The sequence below is a fragment of the Microtus pennsylvanicus genome, chromosome 10 (genome assembly GCF_037038515.1).
Source record: "Microtus pennsylvanicus isolate mMicPen1 chromosome 10, mMicPen1.hap1, whole genome shotgun sequence".
Taxonomy (NCBI): Eukaryota; Metazoa; Chordata; class Mammalia; order Rodentia; family Cricetidae; genus Microtus; species Microtus pennsylvanicus.
The window spans coordinates 48,338,440-48,358,321 of record NC_134588.1 but is presented as its reverse complement, the minus strand read 5'-3'; the positions used below and the strand labels follow the sequence as shown (position 1 = coordinate 48,358,321).

Sequence of the window (19,882 nt, the reverse complement as noted above, 5' to 3'; positions counted from 1 at the left end):
CATCCTAGAGTATCTCAAAATATTACAGTAGCTCAAAGCAGCGTCTACATACATGGACTGCTAAGACCTCATTCTGCCTCTTCCCTGTAAGGAAGTGTCCTCTCTCTGGAGCTTATGGTGCAGTAGCTTAACTTGTAACCTGGATTTTTGGACTCAACAAAATATAAGGGAGCTCTCAAGAGAATAAGTCATGGAACCCAAAGATACCAGCTCCAGGCAGCAATATCACAAAGCCTGTATTATTATTTCGTGGTCTAGTTCCAGTTACAGAATCTGTTAGGTGACACTCAGGATTGAGTCATACCATTTAGTCCTGTGTCTCTCTGAAGAGAAATGCTAATGGATTGAATTCTTCTACTAAATGAATATATCCAGAGAGCTAGAAATTTATATTCATTTTCAGAATTGCTACTTTGACAGAGTAGTACATCATTATTATCTTACTCTTCTTTATAATAAAATCAAGGGAATCTGACAGGATAAATATAAAAGCTATCTGCGTCCATACTCCTTTGCATGGGGTCATCCAGGCACTCTCCACAACTTTTTATTCCTGGTGATGGCATTAGTGTCTGAGTCTTCTTTTCTCTGTAATGCCAGTATTTCTCTCTGCAGTTATAACAGGTTGATATAGAGCAAGCCAAGATGAGTTTATGTTTAATGGAATAGCAATAGTACCTAACTTTGGAATCGAGTTGGGTTTGGTGGAACACACCTATGATCCAAGCACTTATTGTTTAAAGATGGAAGGATTTCAAGTTAGAGGCCAACCTGGGCTACATAGTGAGGCCTGTCTCAACCTACTCCCCTTAAGAGGAGTTATTTTTTTTTAATTTATTTATTTATTAAAGATTTCTGTCTCTTCCCCGCCACCGCCTCCCATTTCCCTCCCCCTCCCCCAAGAGGAGTTATTATAAAGATTGAGCTGTAGCAGTCTATAAACCCTAAGAAAATATAATTTTTTAGTTAGTGTTCAATATATTTGCTTAATAGATTGACCATTTTTCAGGACGGTGGTAAGAGAGGTGATTTTATGGTGAAATTCAGGGTTAACAAGCCATTACCATTACATTAGTGGAATAAATATTACATAGGCTGGGGTTGCAGTTCAGAGATAGAGCACTTGACTTATGCACAAGACCCTGTGTTTGAAGCCCCATGCTGTAACAATGTCATTTAGGTTAGAGAATATGACATGCCTCAGCTGATATAACTACCCTTCCCTACCTGTATTTTACAGGCAAAGGAGAGCTTTGTATTTAGTTAGCAAAGTGCTTCCCTGTCCAGCAAATTTGCTTTGTAACCTAAATATTAGATTTCCTCTCTGTATTTCCAGCACTTTTTTTTTCTTGTCCGGATTTTACTCTGTAGCTCAGGCTGGCCTTGAATTTGTGGAAATCCTGCCTTAGCCTTCTAAGTGTTGGGCTTACAGGAATTACCCACTCTGCCTTGTTTATTCTTCCTCCTGATCTCTGCTTTTTTACCTGCAGTTCCTACCAGCAGCCCCACACACACACACAGGCACACTGTTGTCTTTGCAGTCGTGCTTTCAGTGCAATCCCTGCACTGCTGCTTAACCCAGCCTTTGTTGCATGGGCTTTGTGTGTGTGTGTGCTTCATCAGCAGTCACTCTGAATGGTCAGACATCAACTGCAGAAATTTAATGTACGGTTTCCTGTTTCTATTCTCTCTCTCTCTCTCTCTCTCTCTCTCTCTCTCTCTCTCTCTCTCTCTCCTCTCCCTCTCCCTCTCCCTCTCCCTCTCTCTCTCCTTTCTTTCTTTTTCTCAGTTTCGAGTATTTACAGCTCCCTTCCATAAGGTAGGCTTTGCTGATTTCTGGCTGGCCGATCAGCTGAACAGCCTGTCAGTGATACTCATGGACCTGGAATATATGATCTGCTTCTACAGTTTTGAGCTCAAATGGGATGAGAGTAAGGGCCTGTTGCCAAATGATCTACAAGGTAGGCTATAATTTTGTATTCACACTGCTGAATTGCCAACATAAACCAAGAAATATTGGGAATGATAACTGCGACAGTTAAGGTCATGGTGAAAACTCATCCAATAACATTACAAATTTAATTAAATGTACTTGGCATTCTGTTAGCAATCTCCTGAACTGAAATAATTTGGATTTTAAATTGTGTTATTTTAGCCATCCACTTGCCAAGAAATTTACAACTTATACTGAAGAACTCTGCAGTTATTTCTCAATGTTACTGTGTGTTGGTAACTGTATCACAAATGCTAGAGTGCCAGCAATTAGTCCTCACAAAAATGTTTGGGATAGCATTGTAGGTACTGTGATCAAAGTACTGATTGCTTAGAATCAGGTCAAATGCCTTGGAAAAAGTTGTGGTAGATTGCTTTACAAATCTTATTTGAAACCTTTATTTTTCTTCTGGCTCTTTACCCACACTTAAGGTAATGCCACGTTTGTATAGTTAGGAAGTTTGCATTCATCACAAAGATCTAATGTAGACAGGTCATACATAGAGCATCTACTCACAAAAGAGAATGAAAAATTGGGTGTGACAGCCTACCGTGCACTTGCTATCCCCGCACTGAGGAGGCCGAAGCTGTAGGATAGTAAGTCCCTGTTCAGCCTAGGCTGCATATGATGAAGCCCTGTCTCAGAAGTAAAAGCACAACAAAGCAGCAGTAAAAAATTAATAATGAACCCTATACCTTGTTCTTGATTAAAAGGGAGTACATAGAACATGTGCTCTGTGTACATATTTTCTAGTACTTGGCATTATAAAACTGTCTAGATACCTGTGGTTTTTGTTGGTTTTTCCATATGTTTAACATCACAGGACAAAACAGTTTTTTTTCTTCTTTTGATTCATAGACTCTTTTTCCTATAGTTTTATTATTGCACTTGAAAAAATATTAATTCTAGGATATTAAGAAGTCTAGAGGACAGATTTTTCCAGTAGTTCTTCTGTAATTTTTACCTTTTCTCATTGGTTTATCCACCACTGAAAAGCTTGAGCAAACAGTAAGTAGTTACATAGGAGAGAATGACTGAACCCATGAGGATGACTTGGATTTTATACGCTGATGGGTATTTGGACTGTGCTACTAGATGGTGTGAACAATTCATTCTTTTGAATTGTAATTTTTCCTTCTTCTTCTTTGAAATCTTCACAGAACCAGAATTTTGCCACAGATATACATATGGAGTGCGAGCCATTGTTCAGTGTATTCCTGCTTGGCTTCGCTTCATCCAGTGCCTGCGCCGGTACCGTGACACAAAAAGGGCCTTTCCTCATTTAGTAAATGCTGGCAAATACTCCACCACTTTCTTCACCGTGACCTTCGCAGCCCTGTACAGTACTCACAAAGGTATGCTGAGACTTTCAAATCTGAGTTGTTTCTTCCTGAGTCTGTTGCCCTGGACCTTTTTGTGCTCTTGGTTTTCACTGAAGCTCCAGACCCTGATTATCGTGGTTTATCCTTGAATACAGTTTTATTCTCATTTCATTGTATATTAACAAACATCATTAACAAGAATCACAGTCGATCAGATAGGAAGAATTATGTTAATGTTCGAAAGCCTGAATTATGCTCAGTGGATTTAACCTATGAATGCCTTGGATTTTCATTTAGTGTTTTTTTAAAGATCTCCTTGTTCATTAATGAGGTTAGGAAATGGGTAGGTGTACAAGATTCCCTCTGGCAATCAAGTATATTTTTAATCGTTTCCCTTCACCAACTAGTAAGGATTGTTTCCAGCCCATTTAACTGCAAATTGAGTTCTCTGATCCCTCTATTTTCTTGTCTCCATGGCAACCTGCTATTACTTGCTACTGCTCTTCTATTGGGAAGAGAAAAAAAGCTTTTAAGTTCTGAGCCACATGCAGACACTCCTTTTGAATTTTTAACCTTTTCCCAAGAACTGTCAATCAGTTATTTCACTTCCTTTTACTAAAACGCATTACAGTATCAGCCCACGACTAGCCACTACAATTTCTCATCCGTAGGTGGCCCAGAAATGTGACTAATGGAAACCAGTAGATGCTTTTAAATACTCAGGTAAACTGTTTTGAGAAACCATTTTTGTGAGGCTGTATTTATGAGTCTTAATTCAGTGGGACAAAACTGCTGTTGCACTAGTATGTATCTGCTGGTCCTAAGAGTCAATAGTGTGAGATTGTTGTCCACACTATGACGTAGGTTCTGTGCTTAGAATAGCATGTGCCATTCTGGTTAAGTGATAGATTTAATTTAGTACCTTGGTGAAGGAAAAGCTTCCATAATTTTAATTTTGCTGAGGAATGCCACTAGTCAGTTATTACTAGATAATTTATAAATCTGACAGTTGATCTGATACAAGATGCTTTATGGCTCCTCTTACTAAATTATCACAAACACTTGCCTCTCATCTTAGGTAAAAATGAGCACCACTATTTTGGGGTAAATATTTTATACTAACAATACATTCATCAAGAAGCTGACAGTTGCCAGGGCTGCTGGTGCTGTTCACACAAATACACAACACTCACCTCAGGAAATACAGCTCATTCTTGGTCCAGTGGTGATAACCTGGGAGCACAGATGCAGGTTGCCCTGAAAGACGTGTTCCACTGGACGTAGTTACATGAGAGTTTGCAGTTACAGAACAAAGAAAGCTGTAAGTCAGGGCATTTACTGAGTGCTTTGGCGGTGGCTGCAAGTAGGCAGGCTACAGCAAACCAAGGGAACACTATAGGTCTGGGGTGTTGTCAGCTTTTGGATTGGTAGGAGCTGGTGTTCTGCTGAAATTAAATTTTAGGGCTGGTAACTCATTTAGGAAAATGCTCGCTGCACGAAGTTGAAGACATGAGTTTGGTCCCCAGAACCTCTATGTGAAGGCCGGGCCTGGCAGCAGGCACCTGTAATCCCCACTCTGGGAAGACAGACACGGGAGGATCCCTGTGGCTTGCTCACTGGTCAGTTCATATCATCAAGCTCTGGGCTAAATCAGACACTGTCTCAGAAAACAAGGAGAGAGAAATTGAGGAAAACACTGATACCAAACTCTCCATACACACAAAGAATACATTTTAGAGATTTTGATAGTCACAGGGATGTTCAGACACAGGAGAGACAATGAATGGCTTTAAAGGGACTGAAGATAGTCTAAGATAATGTGGCTCAACACTAATAATGTGTCTTCAACACTATCTACAGTCACACACAAAGTTCAGCCATTCAGCCTTGTAGAAATCCTTTAACACAGGTATGACTTTTCTTTTTCCCCCCTGGGAACATCAGTTTATACTAAAAACTATATATATATATAGTTTTTTTGTTTTTGTTTTTTCAATACAGGGTTTCTCAGTAACTTTGGAGCCTGTCCTGGAACTAGCTCTTGTAGACCAGGCTGGCCTCAAACTCACAGAGATCCGCCTGTCTCTGCCTCCCAAGTGCTGGGATTAAAGGTGTGTGCTACTACTGAACTGTATTTTAATGTGATATAGTTTTACATTGGTGTAAATGTATTTACAGTTGTTAACTTACCTGCTGCATATATATGTAAACTGATACTAAATTATATCCTTTCACTAGAAGGTATTAAGAGAAATTTTCCCACTTTTTTGTAATTATTGAGCTTTGTTGAGCTGTATATGAAGGAATGGTTAAAATGCTAAGTTTTATGGGGTTTGGAAACTACATGTTTTGAAAGACTTGAAAATAGAGTACTAGTTTGTATAAGCAGGGTACTGGGAAAGCGCAGAGCACAAATCTCTGACCCAGCCTGATAGGCCACAGATGAAAGATGATGTTCAGATGACATGTAGCTAAGGATGGACTTCTGATCCCCCTGCTACCTCTGCCATTCAAGTGTTGGGATTCCAGATGTGTGCCACCATGCCTGTCTCTTCATTTTTATTTTTGTGATACTAGGATGCTCAGGGTCTTGTGTGTGCCATGCCAGGCAAGTACTGTATCACTGAGCTTATCCCAGCCTTACCTTGCAGTTGGAGGGTAGAAGCAATCCTGTTTCCTACTTCTGCTTGCCTTGGCCTCATTTGTCATGGCTGCTTTTGTTTCACAGAAAGCTGTATCTTTACCTGAATCTATTTACTTCACAGATTTATTGTAAGAATTGCGCATGGAATTATATTATAGACTGGTATACTACAAAAATGGGGCGAATGGGAAAAGAACAGCTCCCTTTGCTGACCAGTGCTGATGAATTTCAGGACAGCTAGGGCTACACAGAAAAACCCTGTCTCAGGAAAAGAAAGAGAGAGAGAGACAGAGAGAGAGAGAGAAGAACAAGGTCTCACATAGCTCATGCTGGCTTCAAATTCACTGTGTATCAAGGATGACTGAATTTATGGTCCCCTTGCATCAGTCTCCCTCTTGAGTGCTGGGATTACAGGAATGTACAATACCCAGTTTTATGTTGTGATGGGGCATCAAACTCAGGGCTTCATGCATGCTAGGCAAGCGCTCTATACACTGTGCTGTATCCCCAGCCTTAAGTTCTTTGATTTTCTTGGGCAGTATTCTAAGAAAACACAGACTTTAGAAATAATTACTGAGTCAAAAGAATAAATTCAAAATAAGTAATTATATACTCTTCTATGGAGTGCATGTGCTGTTGCAAAAGCTACATTTATGAGGAAAGAAGAGTAAAAGATCGTGACATAACCTTGTTCAGACTCAGATCTGAGTCTTTTTTAAAAACTAGCCTGCCAGGGTTACCATAGTAACAGCATTATATTAAGTGCACTTTAAAAATTGTTACAGAGGTTGTTTCTTATGTTATGCTGCATGATTTGTAAAAATGGAGGTGTAAGCATTAACCCTGCACCTAGAATCATTTTTTAGAAGGTGAGAGTTTAGGCAGCTCATTTTTGAAGATTAATATTTCAGTTAGGCCTCTTTTGTTGTATAAAAAAAGAAGCACATTTGAATTAATTCAGGGCATTTTATTTTCTGTCATTGATTTTTAGAGACAAAGGAATTCAGCTAGCAGCCAATCTCTGTGTTTAAAAATTCATATTTCATTACATGACCACATTTGAAACAGCTCCTTACAAGTGTTGTCTTGGAATTGGGATTAGAGGAGGTGAGGAAGTATTTTAAATGGGTTTTGGTTTCCTTGAGGTTTCTGGGCTTTGCAAGAAAAGATCTTTGGGAAGTATAATAGCAGAAAGACTGCGATGTTATTACTTCTAACAAGTTGTATTTCATCAGCTCGTATTGCACTTGTAGCTCCTAAAATTCTGTACTCTCATAAATTCTTAGTGGAGTTAGACCTGTGCTCTTCACGTAAATATATGGAGGGGTGCTTTCACTCCACATTCCCTGACTTTTGTGGACAGGGTGGGATTTGCTATAAAGTTTTTGAAAGAGCGTCTCTTGAGTTCATTTACATCCATGTTATTGGTGCCCAGGCCTCATCTGAATCCTCCTGTGCATTCTGAAGGGTGTTATGCCTCCCTGTAAGGTTTCCCCAGCAGCAGTTAGTGCCTCCTGTGCAATGGCCACTTCATTATTTTGAGTGAACACACACAGTCCTGAAATGCTGTTTCTCTGGGGTACAGCTAGTTGCTACTCTCTTGCTACCCTGAATAATAGGCTTCTAGTCCACATTTTAATCGTCTTATATTATAATAGAAAGAGTAATTGTGGTTTTTTTTAATTCTTTGGGGAAATTTTTGTTCCATTAGCTTTAAAAGACATACGTTCAATTAAAAAAGAAAACTCATTTGGATAAATGTTCTCATTTTTGCCTTGATATTTAAAGTAGTTCAAAACATTAACCCTTTTGGAACTTAATATATTCTGTTGTAATTTCCTCATAGAAGGAAAAACTGTTTTATAGTCTATCTAGACAAGATTGGCTAAAAGACCTGTTGATATCAAAAAACAAAATAATAAGATACTGATTTCTTCTCGTTAGTAATTTAATGCTCTTTGCCATTTTTGGCTATCATTGTACTAATTTTCAAATGATGTAATTGTTTCTATATATAAATTTATATATTTCTACATGTGATAGATATATATGTATATATATATATATATCTTTGAATAAATTAAATCTTTTTACCTTCTTTGTCACTTAAAAGACTTTTAAAAAATAACACACACATTGACACCTTGATATCATTTTGGTTTTCTCATCACATTGGTTTTCTTAATTGTTCTTACAACTCATGAAAACAGTGTTTCCTATATTTCATGTTGCTTTAATAACACTAATATTTGTAATATTTTATTGCTCAGAATTATAGGCTTTTTGATGCTAAAAAGAAGCAAAGGAGCCAGTCGGTGGTAGCACACGCCTTTAATCCCAGCACTCGGGAGGCAGACACAGGCAGATCTCTGTGAGTTGAGGCCAGCCTTGTCTACAAGAGCTAGTTCTAGGACAGGTGACAAAACTACAGAGAAATCCTATCTCGAAAAACCAACAACAAACAAACAAACAAACAGAAAGAAGCAAAGATGAAAATTATTTTAATTCAACTTACACAACAATGCCTGATTAGAGAGAAATTTAAGGCTTGATAGAATTTTTAATTTTTTTTCTAGAAAAAAAGATGAGATCACATTTATTTATTAAATATTCGTGTAAAACTATTAAAAACATCTTTTACTTAAGATAAAGTCCATTTACACAGAGTTTTAAAACCTTTAAAACTTTAAGCATGTGATATATATATATATGTATATATAATTTTACATTGATGTTATCAATGAAAAACAATGAACTTATTGTGTCTACATATTTTTAGCACAAAAAGAAAGGCAAAAAGTAAGTGAGCAAATAAACTATAAGGGCTTTTTCCTACTATATGTTGTACTTTAGGGAGAGGGAGAGATTTTATATGGATCTCTTCCAATTGTTTATATAGTTCACTACATTAAGTATACTTACTCATCAGCTGTTGCTACATAATCAACCCAAAGTTTGGTAAGTAAAATAACTGTAATTTCTTCTCACTTGAGCCTCTTTGGGTCAGCTGGAAATTGATTGGAATAGGTTGGTCTCATATGTTAAGGCTGCCTCTGCTGAACTATCTTATGCGGACGTTGTTCTCACAAGACAGGTTCACAGACGTCTGTCTTTTCTAACACTAAAACCAGTCACCAAACCCAACATCACTGAGGCAAAGAATATTCTTGTCTTGGAAACAAGGATGGGCTGAAGGGAATGAATATTTTTTAGCTATAATCTAATCTACCATTATTTGGAAAAAAAATATAGATTGATTCTTTAATTGGCAAAGGACATAAACATAATTTTGCAGAATAAACACATTAACAGTGTTTCAGTTCACTAATAGCAGAGTAATGCAAGTTAAAGTAGTGTTGATGGGAGAGTGATGATGTTCGCTGCAGGGTAGGTTGGTGAGCAATCCCTCTCTGGTAATTGGTTATTTGTTTTGTTAAGAGTCTGGCATGGTAGTGCATATCTTTCTTTAATCACAGCACTCAGGAAGCAGAGGCAGGCAGATCTCTGAGTTCAAGGCCAACCTGATCTAAAAAATGAGTTCTAGGACAGCCAGGGCTACACAGAGAAACCCTGTCTCAAAAAACCAAAATATATGTCTTTTATTCTAGACATATATTTATAACTAGAATAAATAGAGGAGTTGTGAAAAATTAAGGCGTGTTCATGGCATTATATGCCATGTAACAAGTTTGTAATAGACTTAGTGGCAGCAGCACCTGAGACATTATACAATAGCTTACCACAGGATAATGCCATTTTCTGCAAAGAGTAGATGAAGACTAGTGAGTGATATCACAGTCTACAAACCAGGTGTGATGAATGGCACATGTTTGAATCCCAGTGCTGAGCAGGTAGAAACAGGTAGATTGACAGCTTATGGCCAGCCCACCAGCACTACTTGGCAAGTTCTAGGCTAGGAAGAGACCTTGTCTCAGGGAGTAGAAATAGCCCCTGAGGAAGGGCTCCATGCATACAACACAACACAAAAAGAATACCTGTATTATCAAATGTAGTATTTATGGGATACATCTATGGACTGGACACTATTTTAATTTAACATGTACTAACTAGCTTAATTCATAGCAATCTTGGATATTAAAAGCAAAGCTAGGGAGATTTTTGGGTCTGTTTGTTTTGTTTTGTTTTGTTTTTGGTTTGCTTTGGTTTGGTTTTGGTTTTGGTCTTTGGAGACAGGGTTTCTCTTTGTAACCTTGGCTGTCCTGGAATTTACTCTGTAGATCTGGCTGGCCTTCAACTCACAGAGATCCACCTGCCTCAACCCTCCCAAGTGCTGGGGTTAAAGGCATGAGACACCACCACCCGGTGCTGGGAAGTTCTTAAGGTGGCATTTTATTGAGAAGTATTGCTAGTGAGGAAGAGTGTTCATCATTCTTTTTGTGTTTGTAACTCCACTTCTGGAAGAATGAACAAATGAGGATTTATAGCCAAGAAGGAAGGTAAGGATGGAAAGTTACTAAAAGGAAACATCAGGATTGGGCACACTGGCTAAACTGACTTGACAGGATTCTTACCGAAGGTTGACATAGGTTCTCTGATGCCTATTGGGTTTGGAGACTCTAAACTTAGCAAGATGCTTGCTACAGGTAGGTGATATGGACCTATAAATCCCAGATGCTAGGGTTGAAGCCTAGAGAGAGTAGAGAGTCCTAACTAAGCAGGTCAAGGAGAGAGTCTTTCATACAGACAGACATTTGATCTTCATGTGACAAGGAAGGAAATTAAAAACTGAATAAGATATTTGCCAAAGTCTTACAGCTAGGAAGTAGAAGAACCTATGACTATGTATAGAGAGAGTGTACCTCCAAAATCAGCTAACACGTGGGTAACAGAGCTAGAATTTACATCAAGGCCTTAGGATTATTTTTGTTGTACCATTTTTCTAAGTTTGTAGAATGCCCTGAGCACTACCCAGTGACACAGTGTTAAAGCCCAGGTAAACAAAACAGAACCAGTCGGGTACAGTAGCATGCTGTCATTCCATGGGACAAAGCTGTCTTTGAGAAAACACGGAAGTACAGTGATCAAGAATGATATAAGCTGTATTTATAAGGAGATACCCATTTCCTGGTTCTTGGCCCTAAATGCCACATCTACCGAACACCGAGCCAGGAACTTACCTTTCATCCTAACAGCCACAGCAGTAGTTCACACAGTGTGGAGTCAGCTCCAAGTTCCCCTTCTGTCAGAAAAGAAAAGTTACCTTTGCATCAGAGGAAAACAGAAACATTAATGCTCACCCAGCAATGATCATGCACACCTTCAATCCTAGCACTCAAAAGGTAGAGGCAGGTGGGTCTTTGTGAATTTGAGACCAGCCTGGTCTACAGGGTGAGCTCCAGGACAGCCAGGGCTGCACAGAATAAACTTGATCTTGGAAAACGGAAAAAAAATTAATGCTATTTCAAGTAGTGAGAAAATGATTTAGCATGAGTAATTTGCTTAGCGTTGTGTTCCTTTTACATTTTTATTTCATCATTATTATTTATCTATATAATGGGAGAGCATTGTGTGCCATCATGTACATGTGCATGTCATAAGACACCTTTGTGGAGTCTGTTTTCTCCTTCTCTAAGGGCACCAGGCACACAGATGGTGTACAGACATACATGCAGACAGAACACCCATACATGTGAAAAAATAAAATATTTTTTAAAAGGAACCATCAAAAAACATAGGGGAAGTTTGCTATTATGCTAATAAGCAAGACATGTCATCTATATGCTTCTTCAAATGTAGTGGACAAAATGTAACTTTACAGCTTGTATGCATGCGTACATGCATGTGCGCATACACACACACGGGATTGAACCCAAAGCCTTGAGTATGTTAAGCACATATTTAGACTGAGCTACACCCTTAGCCTTTTCAGGTACCAATGTATACCTTTTACCCATCTTTGGTTGAATTTGCTATTACTTTTGAATTTGTTGAGTTCTTTATATACTTTAATAGAAGTCATCAAATAGTGTTTAAAATAAGTTTTGCCATCTACAGCTTTTTATTCTCTTAACTTGTCCTTTTTCAGGGAAGGGTTTAGTTCATCAACATTTCCTTGTATGGTTTTTTTTGTTTTGTTTTGTTTTTTTTTTGTTTTTTTGTTTTTTTTAGTTTTAAGAATGACAACTCTTTACCTAAGCCTAGGTTTTTCTTCTTTTATCTCAGTCTTTTTATTATTAACATAATTTTTTATTGACTCTTTGGGAATTTCACATTACACACCCCAATACCAAACTCATTTCCCAGCCTTTCCATGTCTGTCCTCAACTCTTGTAGCTGTCCCCGAAAAAGAAAATTTCAAAAATAAAAATAATTAAAACAAAACAAAAACAAACCACTTCGCTTCTCCATCTTTCCCACCTCTCCATCACATATTTGTTTGTTGTAGTGTCATTGGGAGCTGTGGTGTTTCTTACAATATGCCTTTTTGTCCAGTTAGCTTTACTAGCAAACGTTCATTGCAATGAGTCATTGGTCTGGTTTAAGGCTTCTGGTACACCATCTGGACGCTTATCAAAAACCCTCTCAGATATCCTGCTTTTGCTCTGAGTCATGGACATCCTGCTGCTGTAGTTCCACAGGACCAGTCCCTATCATGTGCTCCAGCAGGTCATAGATGGGGTAGATGTTGGGATGGACAAACTCAAAACCATGAATGTGTGCCTTGGTGGTAGGTAGCAGAGTTCAGTCTGTGCCACTGGGACCACTCCCCATCCCTCATGTTATGGTCCAAGCCAGATCTCTCATACACATGGTAAGAGGTGGGGCCAGCCCCCCTCACCCCCACCCAATGGGACCAACTCTTATTGCAGCAGCCAGCAAGTGGGGTGGCCAGTTGGTCCATGGCAGTCGAAAGTTTGGGCCAGCTCTTGTGTGCCTATGCCACTGGGGCCAGCTGAGGCAGTCAGTGAGAGAGGGGCAAGACCAACTCTCTAGGGTCCAGTCCACCTGGGCCAGCTGTCCCATAACTCCCAGTGGTAAAACAGGCCACAGACATTAATACAGACCCCAGCTGCATGAACCAAGACATAACCCTCATCTGCAGCTCTGGACCAGACGTCATGGTGTCTGGTGGCAGCACAGGTCACTCGGGTTAATATGGCCTCAGTAGCAGCATGGCCCTTGGACATCAACGTGGCATCAGTGGCAGCCCAGACCACAGGCATCCATATGACCTTCAATGGTAACAGAGGCCATGGACGTCAGCATAGACCATGCGCTGACCTAGACATGGCCCCAGGTAACAGTGTAGGCCACCCATAGCAGCCTGTTCCTTACCACTGTTGAGTCTTCAGTTCTGTTTCTCTCCATAGCACATGAACTGTTCCGCTTCTCTTTCTGTCCCATTGTCTACCACTTACCTGTTCATCATAGTGGCACCTACCAGGAGGGCCTGCGGCTGGCTTCTGCCCATCAGGGCTGTTGGGAGCCCTCAGTCTTACATTTTTCTCATCCTATTTTTATGTTTTACAGGTAAGCCCATGGTCTATTTTGACTTAATGTTTATGTATAAGTTACAAAACAGTCAAAGTTTATATTTGACCTATGGTTATCCTGTTTTAGTAGCTCTGTGTTGTTGAAAATGGCTGTCTCTGTTCTATTGAATGTCTGCTTTCATATCGCTGTCAGAAACAATTAAGTATTTTTGTGTGGATCCTTTCCTGAATTCTCTTTAGTATTTTCTGTTTGCCAGTATCACACAGTCTTGATTCCTGGAACTGCATATTAAATATCAAAATTTGGTAGACTGATACCTTACCTTATTATTCTTTTTTTAGATTGTCTTGCCTATTTTAATTCCTTTGCCCTTTGTTGTTAATTTTAGAATTATGTTGAACCTGCTTATAACTTTAAGAACTGGTATCTTGTCTACGAAACACTATACTAATTTAGATATTCTTTTATTTCTTTCATTGGCATTTTATAATTTTTGCTTTATACTTATGCACAGATATTTTATAAATGGAGGATTTTTTTTTGAGAGATTGTAAATAATACCATAGTGTAGACTGTTCATTTTCCGGCCACTCCAACCTAAAATAATCACACAGAAACTATATTAATTACAACACTGCTTGACCAATAGCTTAGGCTTCTTTTGAACTAACTCTTACATCCTAAATGAACCCATTTCTATTATGCTGTATAACTCCACAAGGCTGTGGCTTACCAGGTAAAATTGCAATTGCAGCATCTTTCTCCTTTGGCAGCTACATGGCATCTCCTTAACTCTGCCTACTTTCTTTCTATAGCTCTGTTTGGATTTCCTGCCTGGCTTTATTCTGCCCTGCCATAGGCACAAAATAGCTTCTTTATTAACTAATGGTAATAAAACTTATTCATAGCATACAGAGGTGAATCCCACATTACCATGGTTTGGGATTTTTACTTTCAAAGGTTTTAAAAATACCTAAACTTTTTACAAGAAAACTATAGGTTTGCATTCAAGTTTGAAATATATATTTATTGGGGCTCGAGAGATGGCTTGGCAGCTAGGAACACTTATTACTCTTTCAGAGTACCAGAGTTTGGTTTTGGCTTTAACTCCAACTCCAGGAAACCAGTTCCCTCTTCTGACCTCCACAGGCGTCCACAACATGTGACAGATACACATATACATAGATAATATTAATATATATTCATCATTATTTTAAAATGTGTCTGTATAATTTTGTATATGTTGCACTCTTTACACAGTTTTTCCAGCATTGTAATTAGGATGTTAATACAGTCAAGGTAGAAAATATTTTCACTTGCACAAGTATATCTTCTATTTTATCATATGTGTTTAACATAGAGATACAGTTTCATTTCATATCCAGAGAACTGGTTGTTACACTTTAACAAAAAAAAAAAAAAAAAAACAACCAGAGTCCTTACATAGTTCTGGGTGTCCTCGAACTCACTCTGTAGACAAGGCTTCCCTCGGACTTCCTCCCAAGTGCTGGGGTTAAAGGTGTGCGCCACCACCTGGCCTATTTTCCTTTTCTCATACTGCTCTTGATTCTGTTCTTAGAGTGAAGCTGGCTTCATAAAATCAATAGAAAGGTATTCTCTCTTTTTTGGAAGAAATTGTACAAAATGTGTATTCTTTAAATATGTGGTAGAACCATTCTGAAGTCTTTTTCTTTGGGGGACAGAGAGGCTCTCTGTGTGGTTTAGGCTGGCCCCAGTCTTCCAAGTACTAGGATTGTGGGCATGTACACATGCCTGACTTGTTGGAAGTTTTTAAATTTGCAAGTATTTTTTTAAGTTCCAGTCCAGCATGTTCCTCTTTATTTTTCTAGGCCATTTTGCTGTTGTCTTCCACTTTGAGAATTGTTAGGAATCATTTTCTGTCAACTCCTTTCTATGTTTATTTCTCTAAAACTGAAATTCTTTGCAGTCTTTTTCCAGTCTCAGGAGACAAGGTGTCTTTTTTTTCCGTGCTGTGCTTTCACTTCCTGTCTTGGAGTCTGACTGTGGAAGTCATCCTTGTCTCTGTCCTAAACACCATCATTGCTGGGTCTTTCCTTCAGCCTATACTCAGGAGACCTCCACCCTCAAGCAACTCCTATTCCACACCAAGCCATCTAACTTTATTGCTGTTTCTTTGTTCAGAGTAGTGGTCTGCTTCTCCACACTATCTCCATTCCTTTCATTAGCAGTGTTGAGGAACAGTCACAGCATACTTGGGGACTAGGGCTGTTGCTCTTGGTAGAGTGCCTAGCATGCACAGGGTTCAATCCTAGTACTACCAGTTTGTAGAAGTAGAACAGGGGATGTAGCTTACGTCTCGACTGTTTGCCTACCAGCTGCATGCATCTGATAATGCACTTGAAGTTACCTCAACTATCTTTTCTCTCTATTCTTATTGTTCCCTCTTTCCATTTTTCTGTCTCTCTTCTTTCTGTTCTATTCTTTTTCTTTCCTTCATTCCTCCCTCTCTTCCTTCTGTCTTTGGCATTGGATTCAAACTTGGGATTTCATATGGTAGACGCTAAGCTTTATAAAACACCCAAAATGTGTCTACTCTAAATTAAAATATTCCATAGGTATAAAATACAAACTAGATGTTGGGGGCTTAATATAAAAAGGAATATAACATATCTCAATTTTATAATGACTAAAATATTTTGCACGTGATGAATTAAATAAGATGTATTATTTAAGTTAATGTGTTTCTTTTCACTTTCTCTAACATGTTGTCTAGAAATTGTAGCATTGTATCTGTAACTTCTTTGAGTTTTTCATGTAGCTGCCCCTTCTCATCTCAGACCTTCTCTGCGTGGACACTGCTTGAATACTGTCTGAAGGAGCTCCTCCCATCTGCTGTGTCACCCTGTTCTGTTTCCCTCGTGGTTCTTTCACTGTCCACAATCTTCTTGTTCATCCATGCATGTGATAATGATCTCCCCCACTAGACAGCAAGACTCAATGAGGCAGGAAATTTGTCTGCCCTTTAGTAAAAATAAGATTCACTGCTATGTACCTAGCATCTAGAATGATATCTGGTTCACATTCAGCAGATGCTTATATGTTGGATGAATGGTTTCCGCTCACTGGAAATGGTTCTCTCTGCACCCATAAACTGTTCAGCTAAGTCCCTTTAAGAGTCAGTTCAAGGAGCAACTCCTTTATGAAGCTTTTCCTAGCTGTTGCCTCTCCCAAAAGCCACATTCTTCCTCCATGCACAGGTCTCTGGTTGTGCTTACAAATTGGTTTTGCCTGCACCAACTCTCCTCTTTTAAATGTAGCCTTTACTTGTTCTTCAGCACATCCCTAATTCTCCAGAATAGGTTACCCAGGCCACATTCTGTCTGTAGAACATACCAAAGAACACACTTTTCCTTAGAAGTTAATCTTCAGTGTTATATCCATATAACAAATAATGTAAGTTACAGCCCTTTGTTGAATAAAGAAATTCCTATACTATTTAATATTATAAAACCAATACATCATTTATAAATATCGTCATGCTGACATTTATTTTTCTTTGTCTACTTTCTTCCCTCCTACTTTTAAATAAATTTATAAGCTTCATGAATGTGATACATGCATATATACATTGAAGCAAACACTATACACCAAAATAAAATAAATCTTGTTTTAAAAAATTTGCAAGCAAAATATGGATATATAGAGATAGGTAGATGGATGGATGGATGGATGATTAGGTAGATAGATATGTATTACTATATAAATATACATTTATTACTATAATTTTCAAATAATACAGAAATAAAGCTAGAATGAGTTCCCTCATCTGGAATAATCATCTTTGTCGTTGCTATAATCATCATTTTATATACAAAAATAATTTGAAATAATATATGTATAGTTGTTTTGGTTTAGGGTTTATGCAGGGGTGGCTTTTTTGAAACAGAATCTCATGTATGGCCCTGACTTGTCTAGAACTCACAGAGATCCACCTGCCTCTGCCTCCTGAGTCCTAGGATTAAAGGTGTGTGCCACCACTCCCTGGCTGGACTTTGTTTTGTTGTGAAGGTTGAATCCAGGTCCTACAATTTCTGAGCATCACTCTAACCCAGAGATAATCCTTTAGGTTCTATAGATAGTGTTTAAGTAATTTTTTACATCATCTTAGAAATATTTTCGTGGCACTCCATAGCTGCTAGAACTTCCCTTTCACTTTGAATGTGAGAGGCTCTCAGGAAAGCACACTGTGTGGTACAAAAGTTTCTTGAACTGCACAGTGGTGGTACACACGCCTTTAATCCCAGCACATGGGAGGCAGAAGCGGGTGGATCTCTTTGATACCAGGCCAGGCCAGCCTGGTCTACAGAGTGAGTTCTAGGACACCAGGGTTACACAGAGAAACCTTGTCTTGAAAAACCAAAAAATAGTTTCTTGAATAGGGTTGCTGTTTTTCTTTTCCTCTTTTATTCTTGGGCCTAGTTGGTTGTATTTTTGTCTCGATCATGTTAAGAGTGTTTATCTTCTGTAACCACAAGGTTGGGAAGTGATAGAGTCTATATTCCAACCCAGATCTTTTAACTTCAAAACCAGTTATTTTTCTACTTCCTTTCTCTCTGAACTTTAGAATCTTTAACTGTAAATGAAAATAAAAATAGCTGTTTTTCTTGCTTCAATTTAAAGATGGTCATCACCTCAGGAGTATTATGCTCAGTCTTACATGCTAACTAAAACACAGTAATGATGAGTGACTATGTGCTGATTCTCCTGTAGTGGGATTATGCCCTGTAAACCTGTGTGCACTGAGAATATTGTAAATCAAAATATATTCAGGACACTTAACCAACCACACATCCTAGCTTGTGCACTGTGAAGGACCCGCTGCTTGAAGTTATGAACTCATGACTGCTGGAGCTGTGCCCACTGCTGCTCCCTGTCATGAGACTATCATGAAACATATAACTAGTCAAAATGCAAACTATAATTTTTTCTGAGTGCATATGGCTTTTGCGTTATGTGTTGCAGATTATCTGTGTATTTATTCAGATTTCTGAATTTTTCTGAGAGAACGATATTAATCTCATAATTCAGTGATTTGGTTTGGAAGCTATAGGAATAAATGCAGAATATTACATGCTAAGTTCAAGCATAATTCAGTTTACTCCAAGGTTTGAACTTTGAAAACAGTGCCCTCTCTATTTCATTTTTTATCTAGTTTTAGTGTAAAAAGTGGTAATTAAGAGAGTAGGACTCTGGGTGAAAGACTACTCCTTTCCTTCACTCTAAAACACCCTTCCTAACAGAGATGGAGTGCTGGGTGATGTTCTGGTTTTCTGCCTATCACTTCCTAACAGAGATGGAGTGCTGGGTGATGTTCTGGTTTTCTGCCTATCACTTCCTCTGACTCTTACTTCACTTTTCATTCCTCTCATGGCTGTGGGTATGCAACTCTTACAAAATTTATTTTTATTTTAAATTCAATGGATGTCATTTCCACAGATTTATTCCATATATTCTGCTTCTAATGTGGCATGTGAGTAAGAGAGAGACTCCTGGTAGAATAGCAATGATTTGATTTTCTGTGATTCTCGCCATTATTAAAGTGGACTACCAGTGTAAGCCAAGAGAGAATATGGTATAATTGCTTGCCTAAAGTGATAAAACCCGTCTTGTGTGTCCCTGAATATCAATGAAGAAGGAAGATTTAAGGGAGAAACATTTTTTATTTGGGATATGTTAAAGATCAAAAATGAGACCAAAATATAGTACATGTTCATCATTAAAGTCTGTGAAATAAAATATCATTTATTTTGAAATCTTATATAAGAATATTTGTTTATCTTAAAGGTCAGTAAAATCTCCATGTGTGTCTCATAGAAATTCCATAGAATAATTGAACTTAGAAAGAGGGAGGTACCTGAACCATTGTACCAGTTTAAGGATTGTACTATGAAGACAAAATAAAATATAAAAATGCAGGAAAATTAGCACACTGTATTTTGTTTCACTGTTAATTCCTTTTCCTTTGACAATAATGCATATTTGATTATTTCTTCAGAAATTAATAAAGAACATCAGCTTTCAGTAAAAGACTCGGTAGTACCTATACTCACCTGATAAGCACCAATTTGTGACCTACCTGTTGGTCTGTGTGCAAATCCTCACTAGCAAACTAATTAATAGATTATTATTGGAAAAGTTGAAGTAATATTTGTAGAATATAAGCCTTATCATAAACATTTTATTTGATAAGTTGCTATTATATTTATTAACAAGCTGTTTATCTTTTAATTTCTATGTTCATCTTGTTTTTGAAATATGAAGAGTGGGTTTCATTCCATTCCTGAATTTGCTTTACTTTTTGGAAACCTTGATAGATGAATTGTGAGCATGTTTTAATGCATTCATGAAACAGATAACTAATACTAGTTACCTGACCTCTGAACAGATCCAAGTATACCTAGATAATTAATAATGTGTTAGACACTT

General features: G+C 38.2%; 1 protein-coding gene across 1 annotated transcript in view; it reads left to right on the top strand.

Moving 5' to 3' along the window:
• The window catches only part of Xpr1 (xenotropic and polytropic retrovirus receptor 1), a 145,029-nt gene that overhangs the window by 107,172 nt on the left and 17,975 nt on the right, over window positions 1-19,882 (top strand). The window contains exons 10-11 of the mRNA XM_075988290.1: window positions 1,790-1,961; window positions 3,154-3,348. Of these exons, the coding sequence (XP_075844405.1) occupies window positions 1,790-1,961; window positions 3,154-3,348 (367 nt within the window). The remainder of the gene's footprint in view (window positions 1-1,789; window positions 1,962-3,153; window positions 3,349-19,882) is intronic.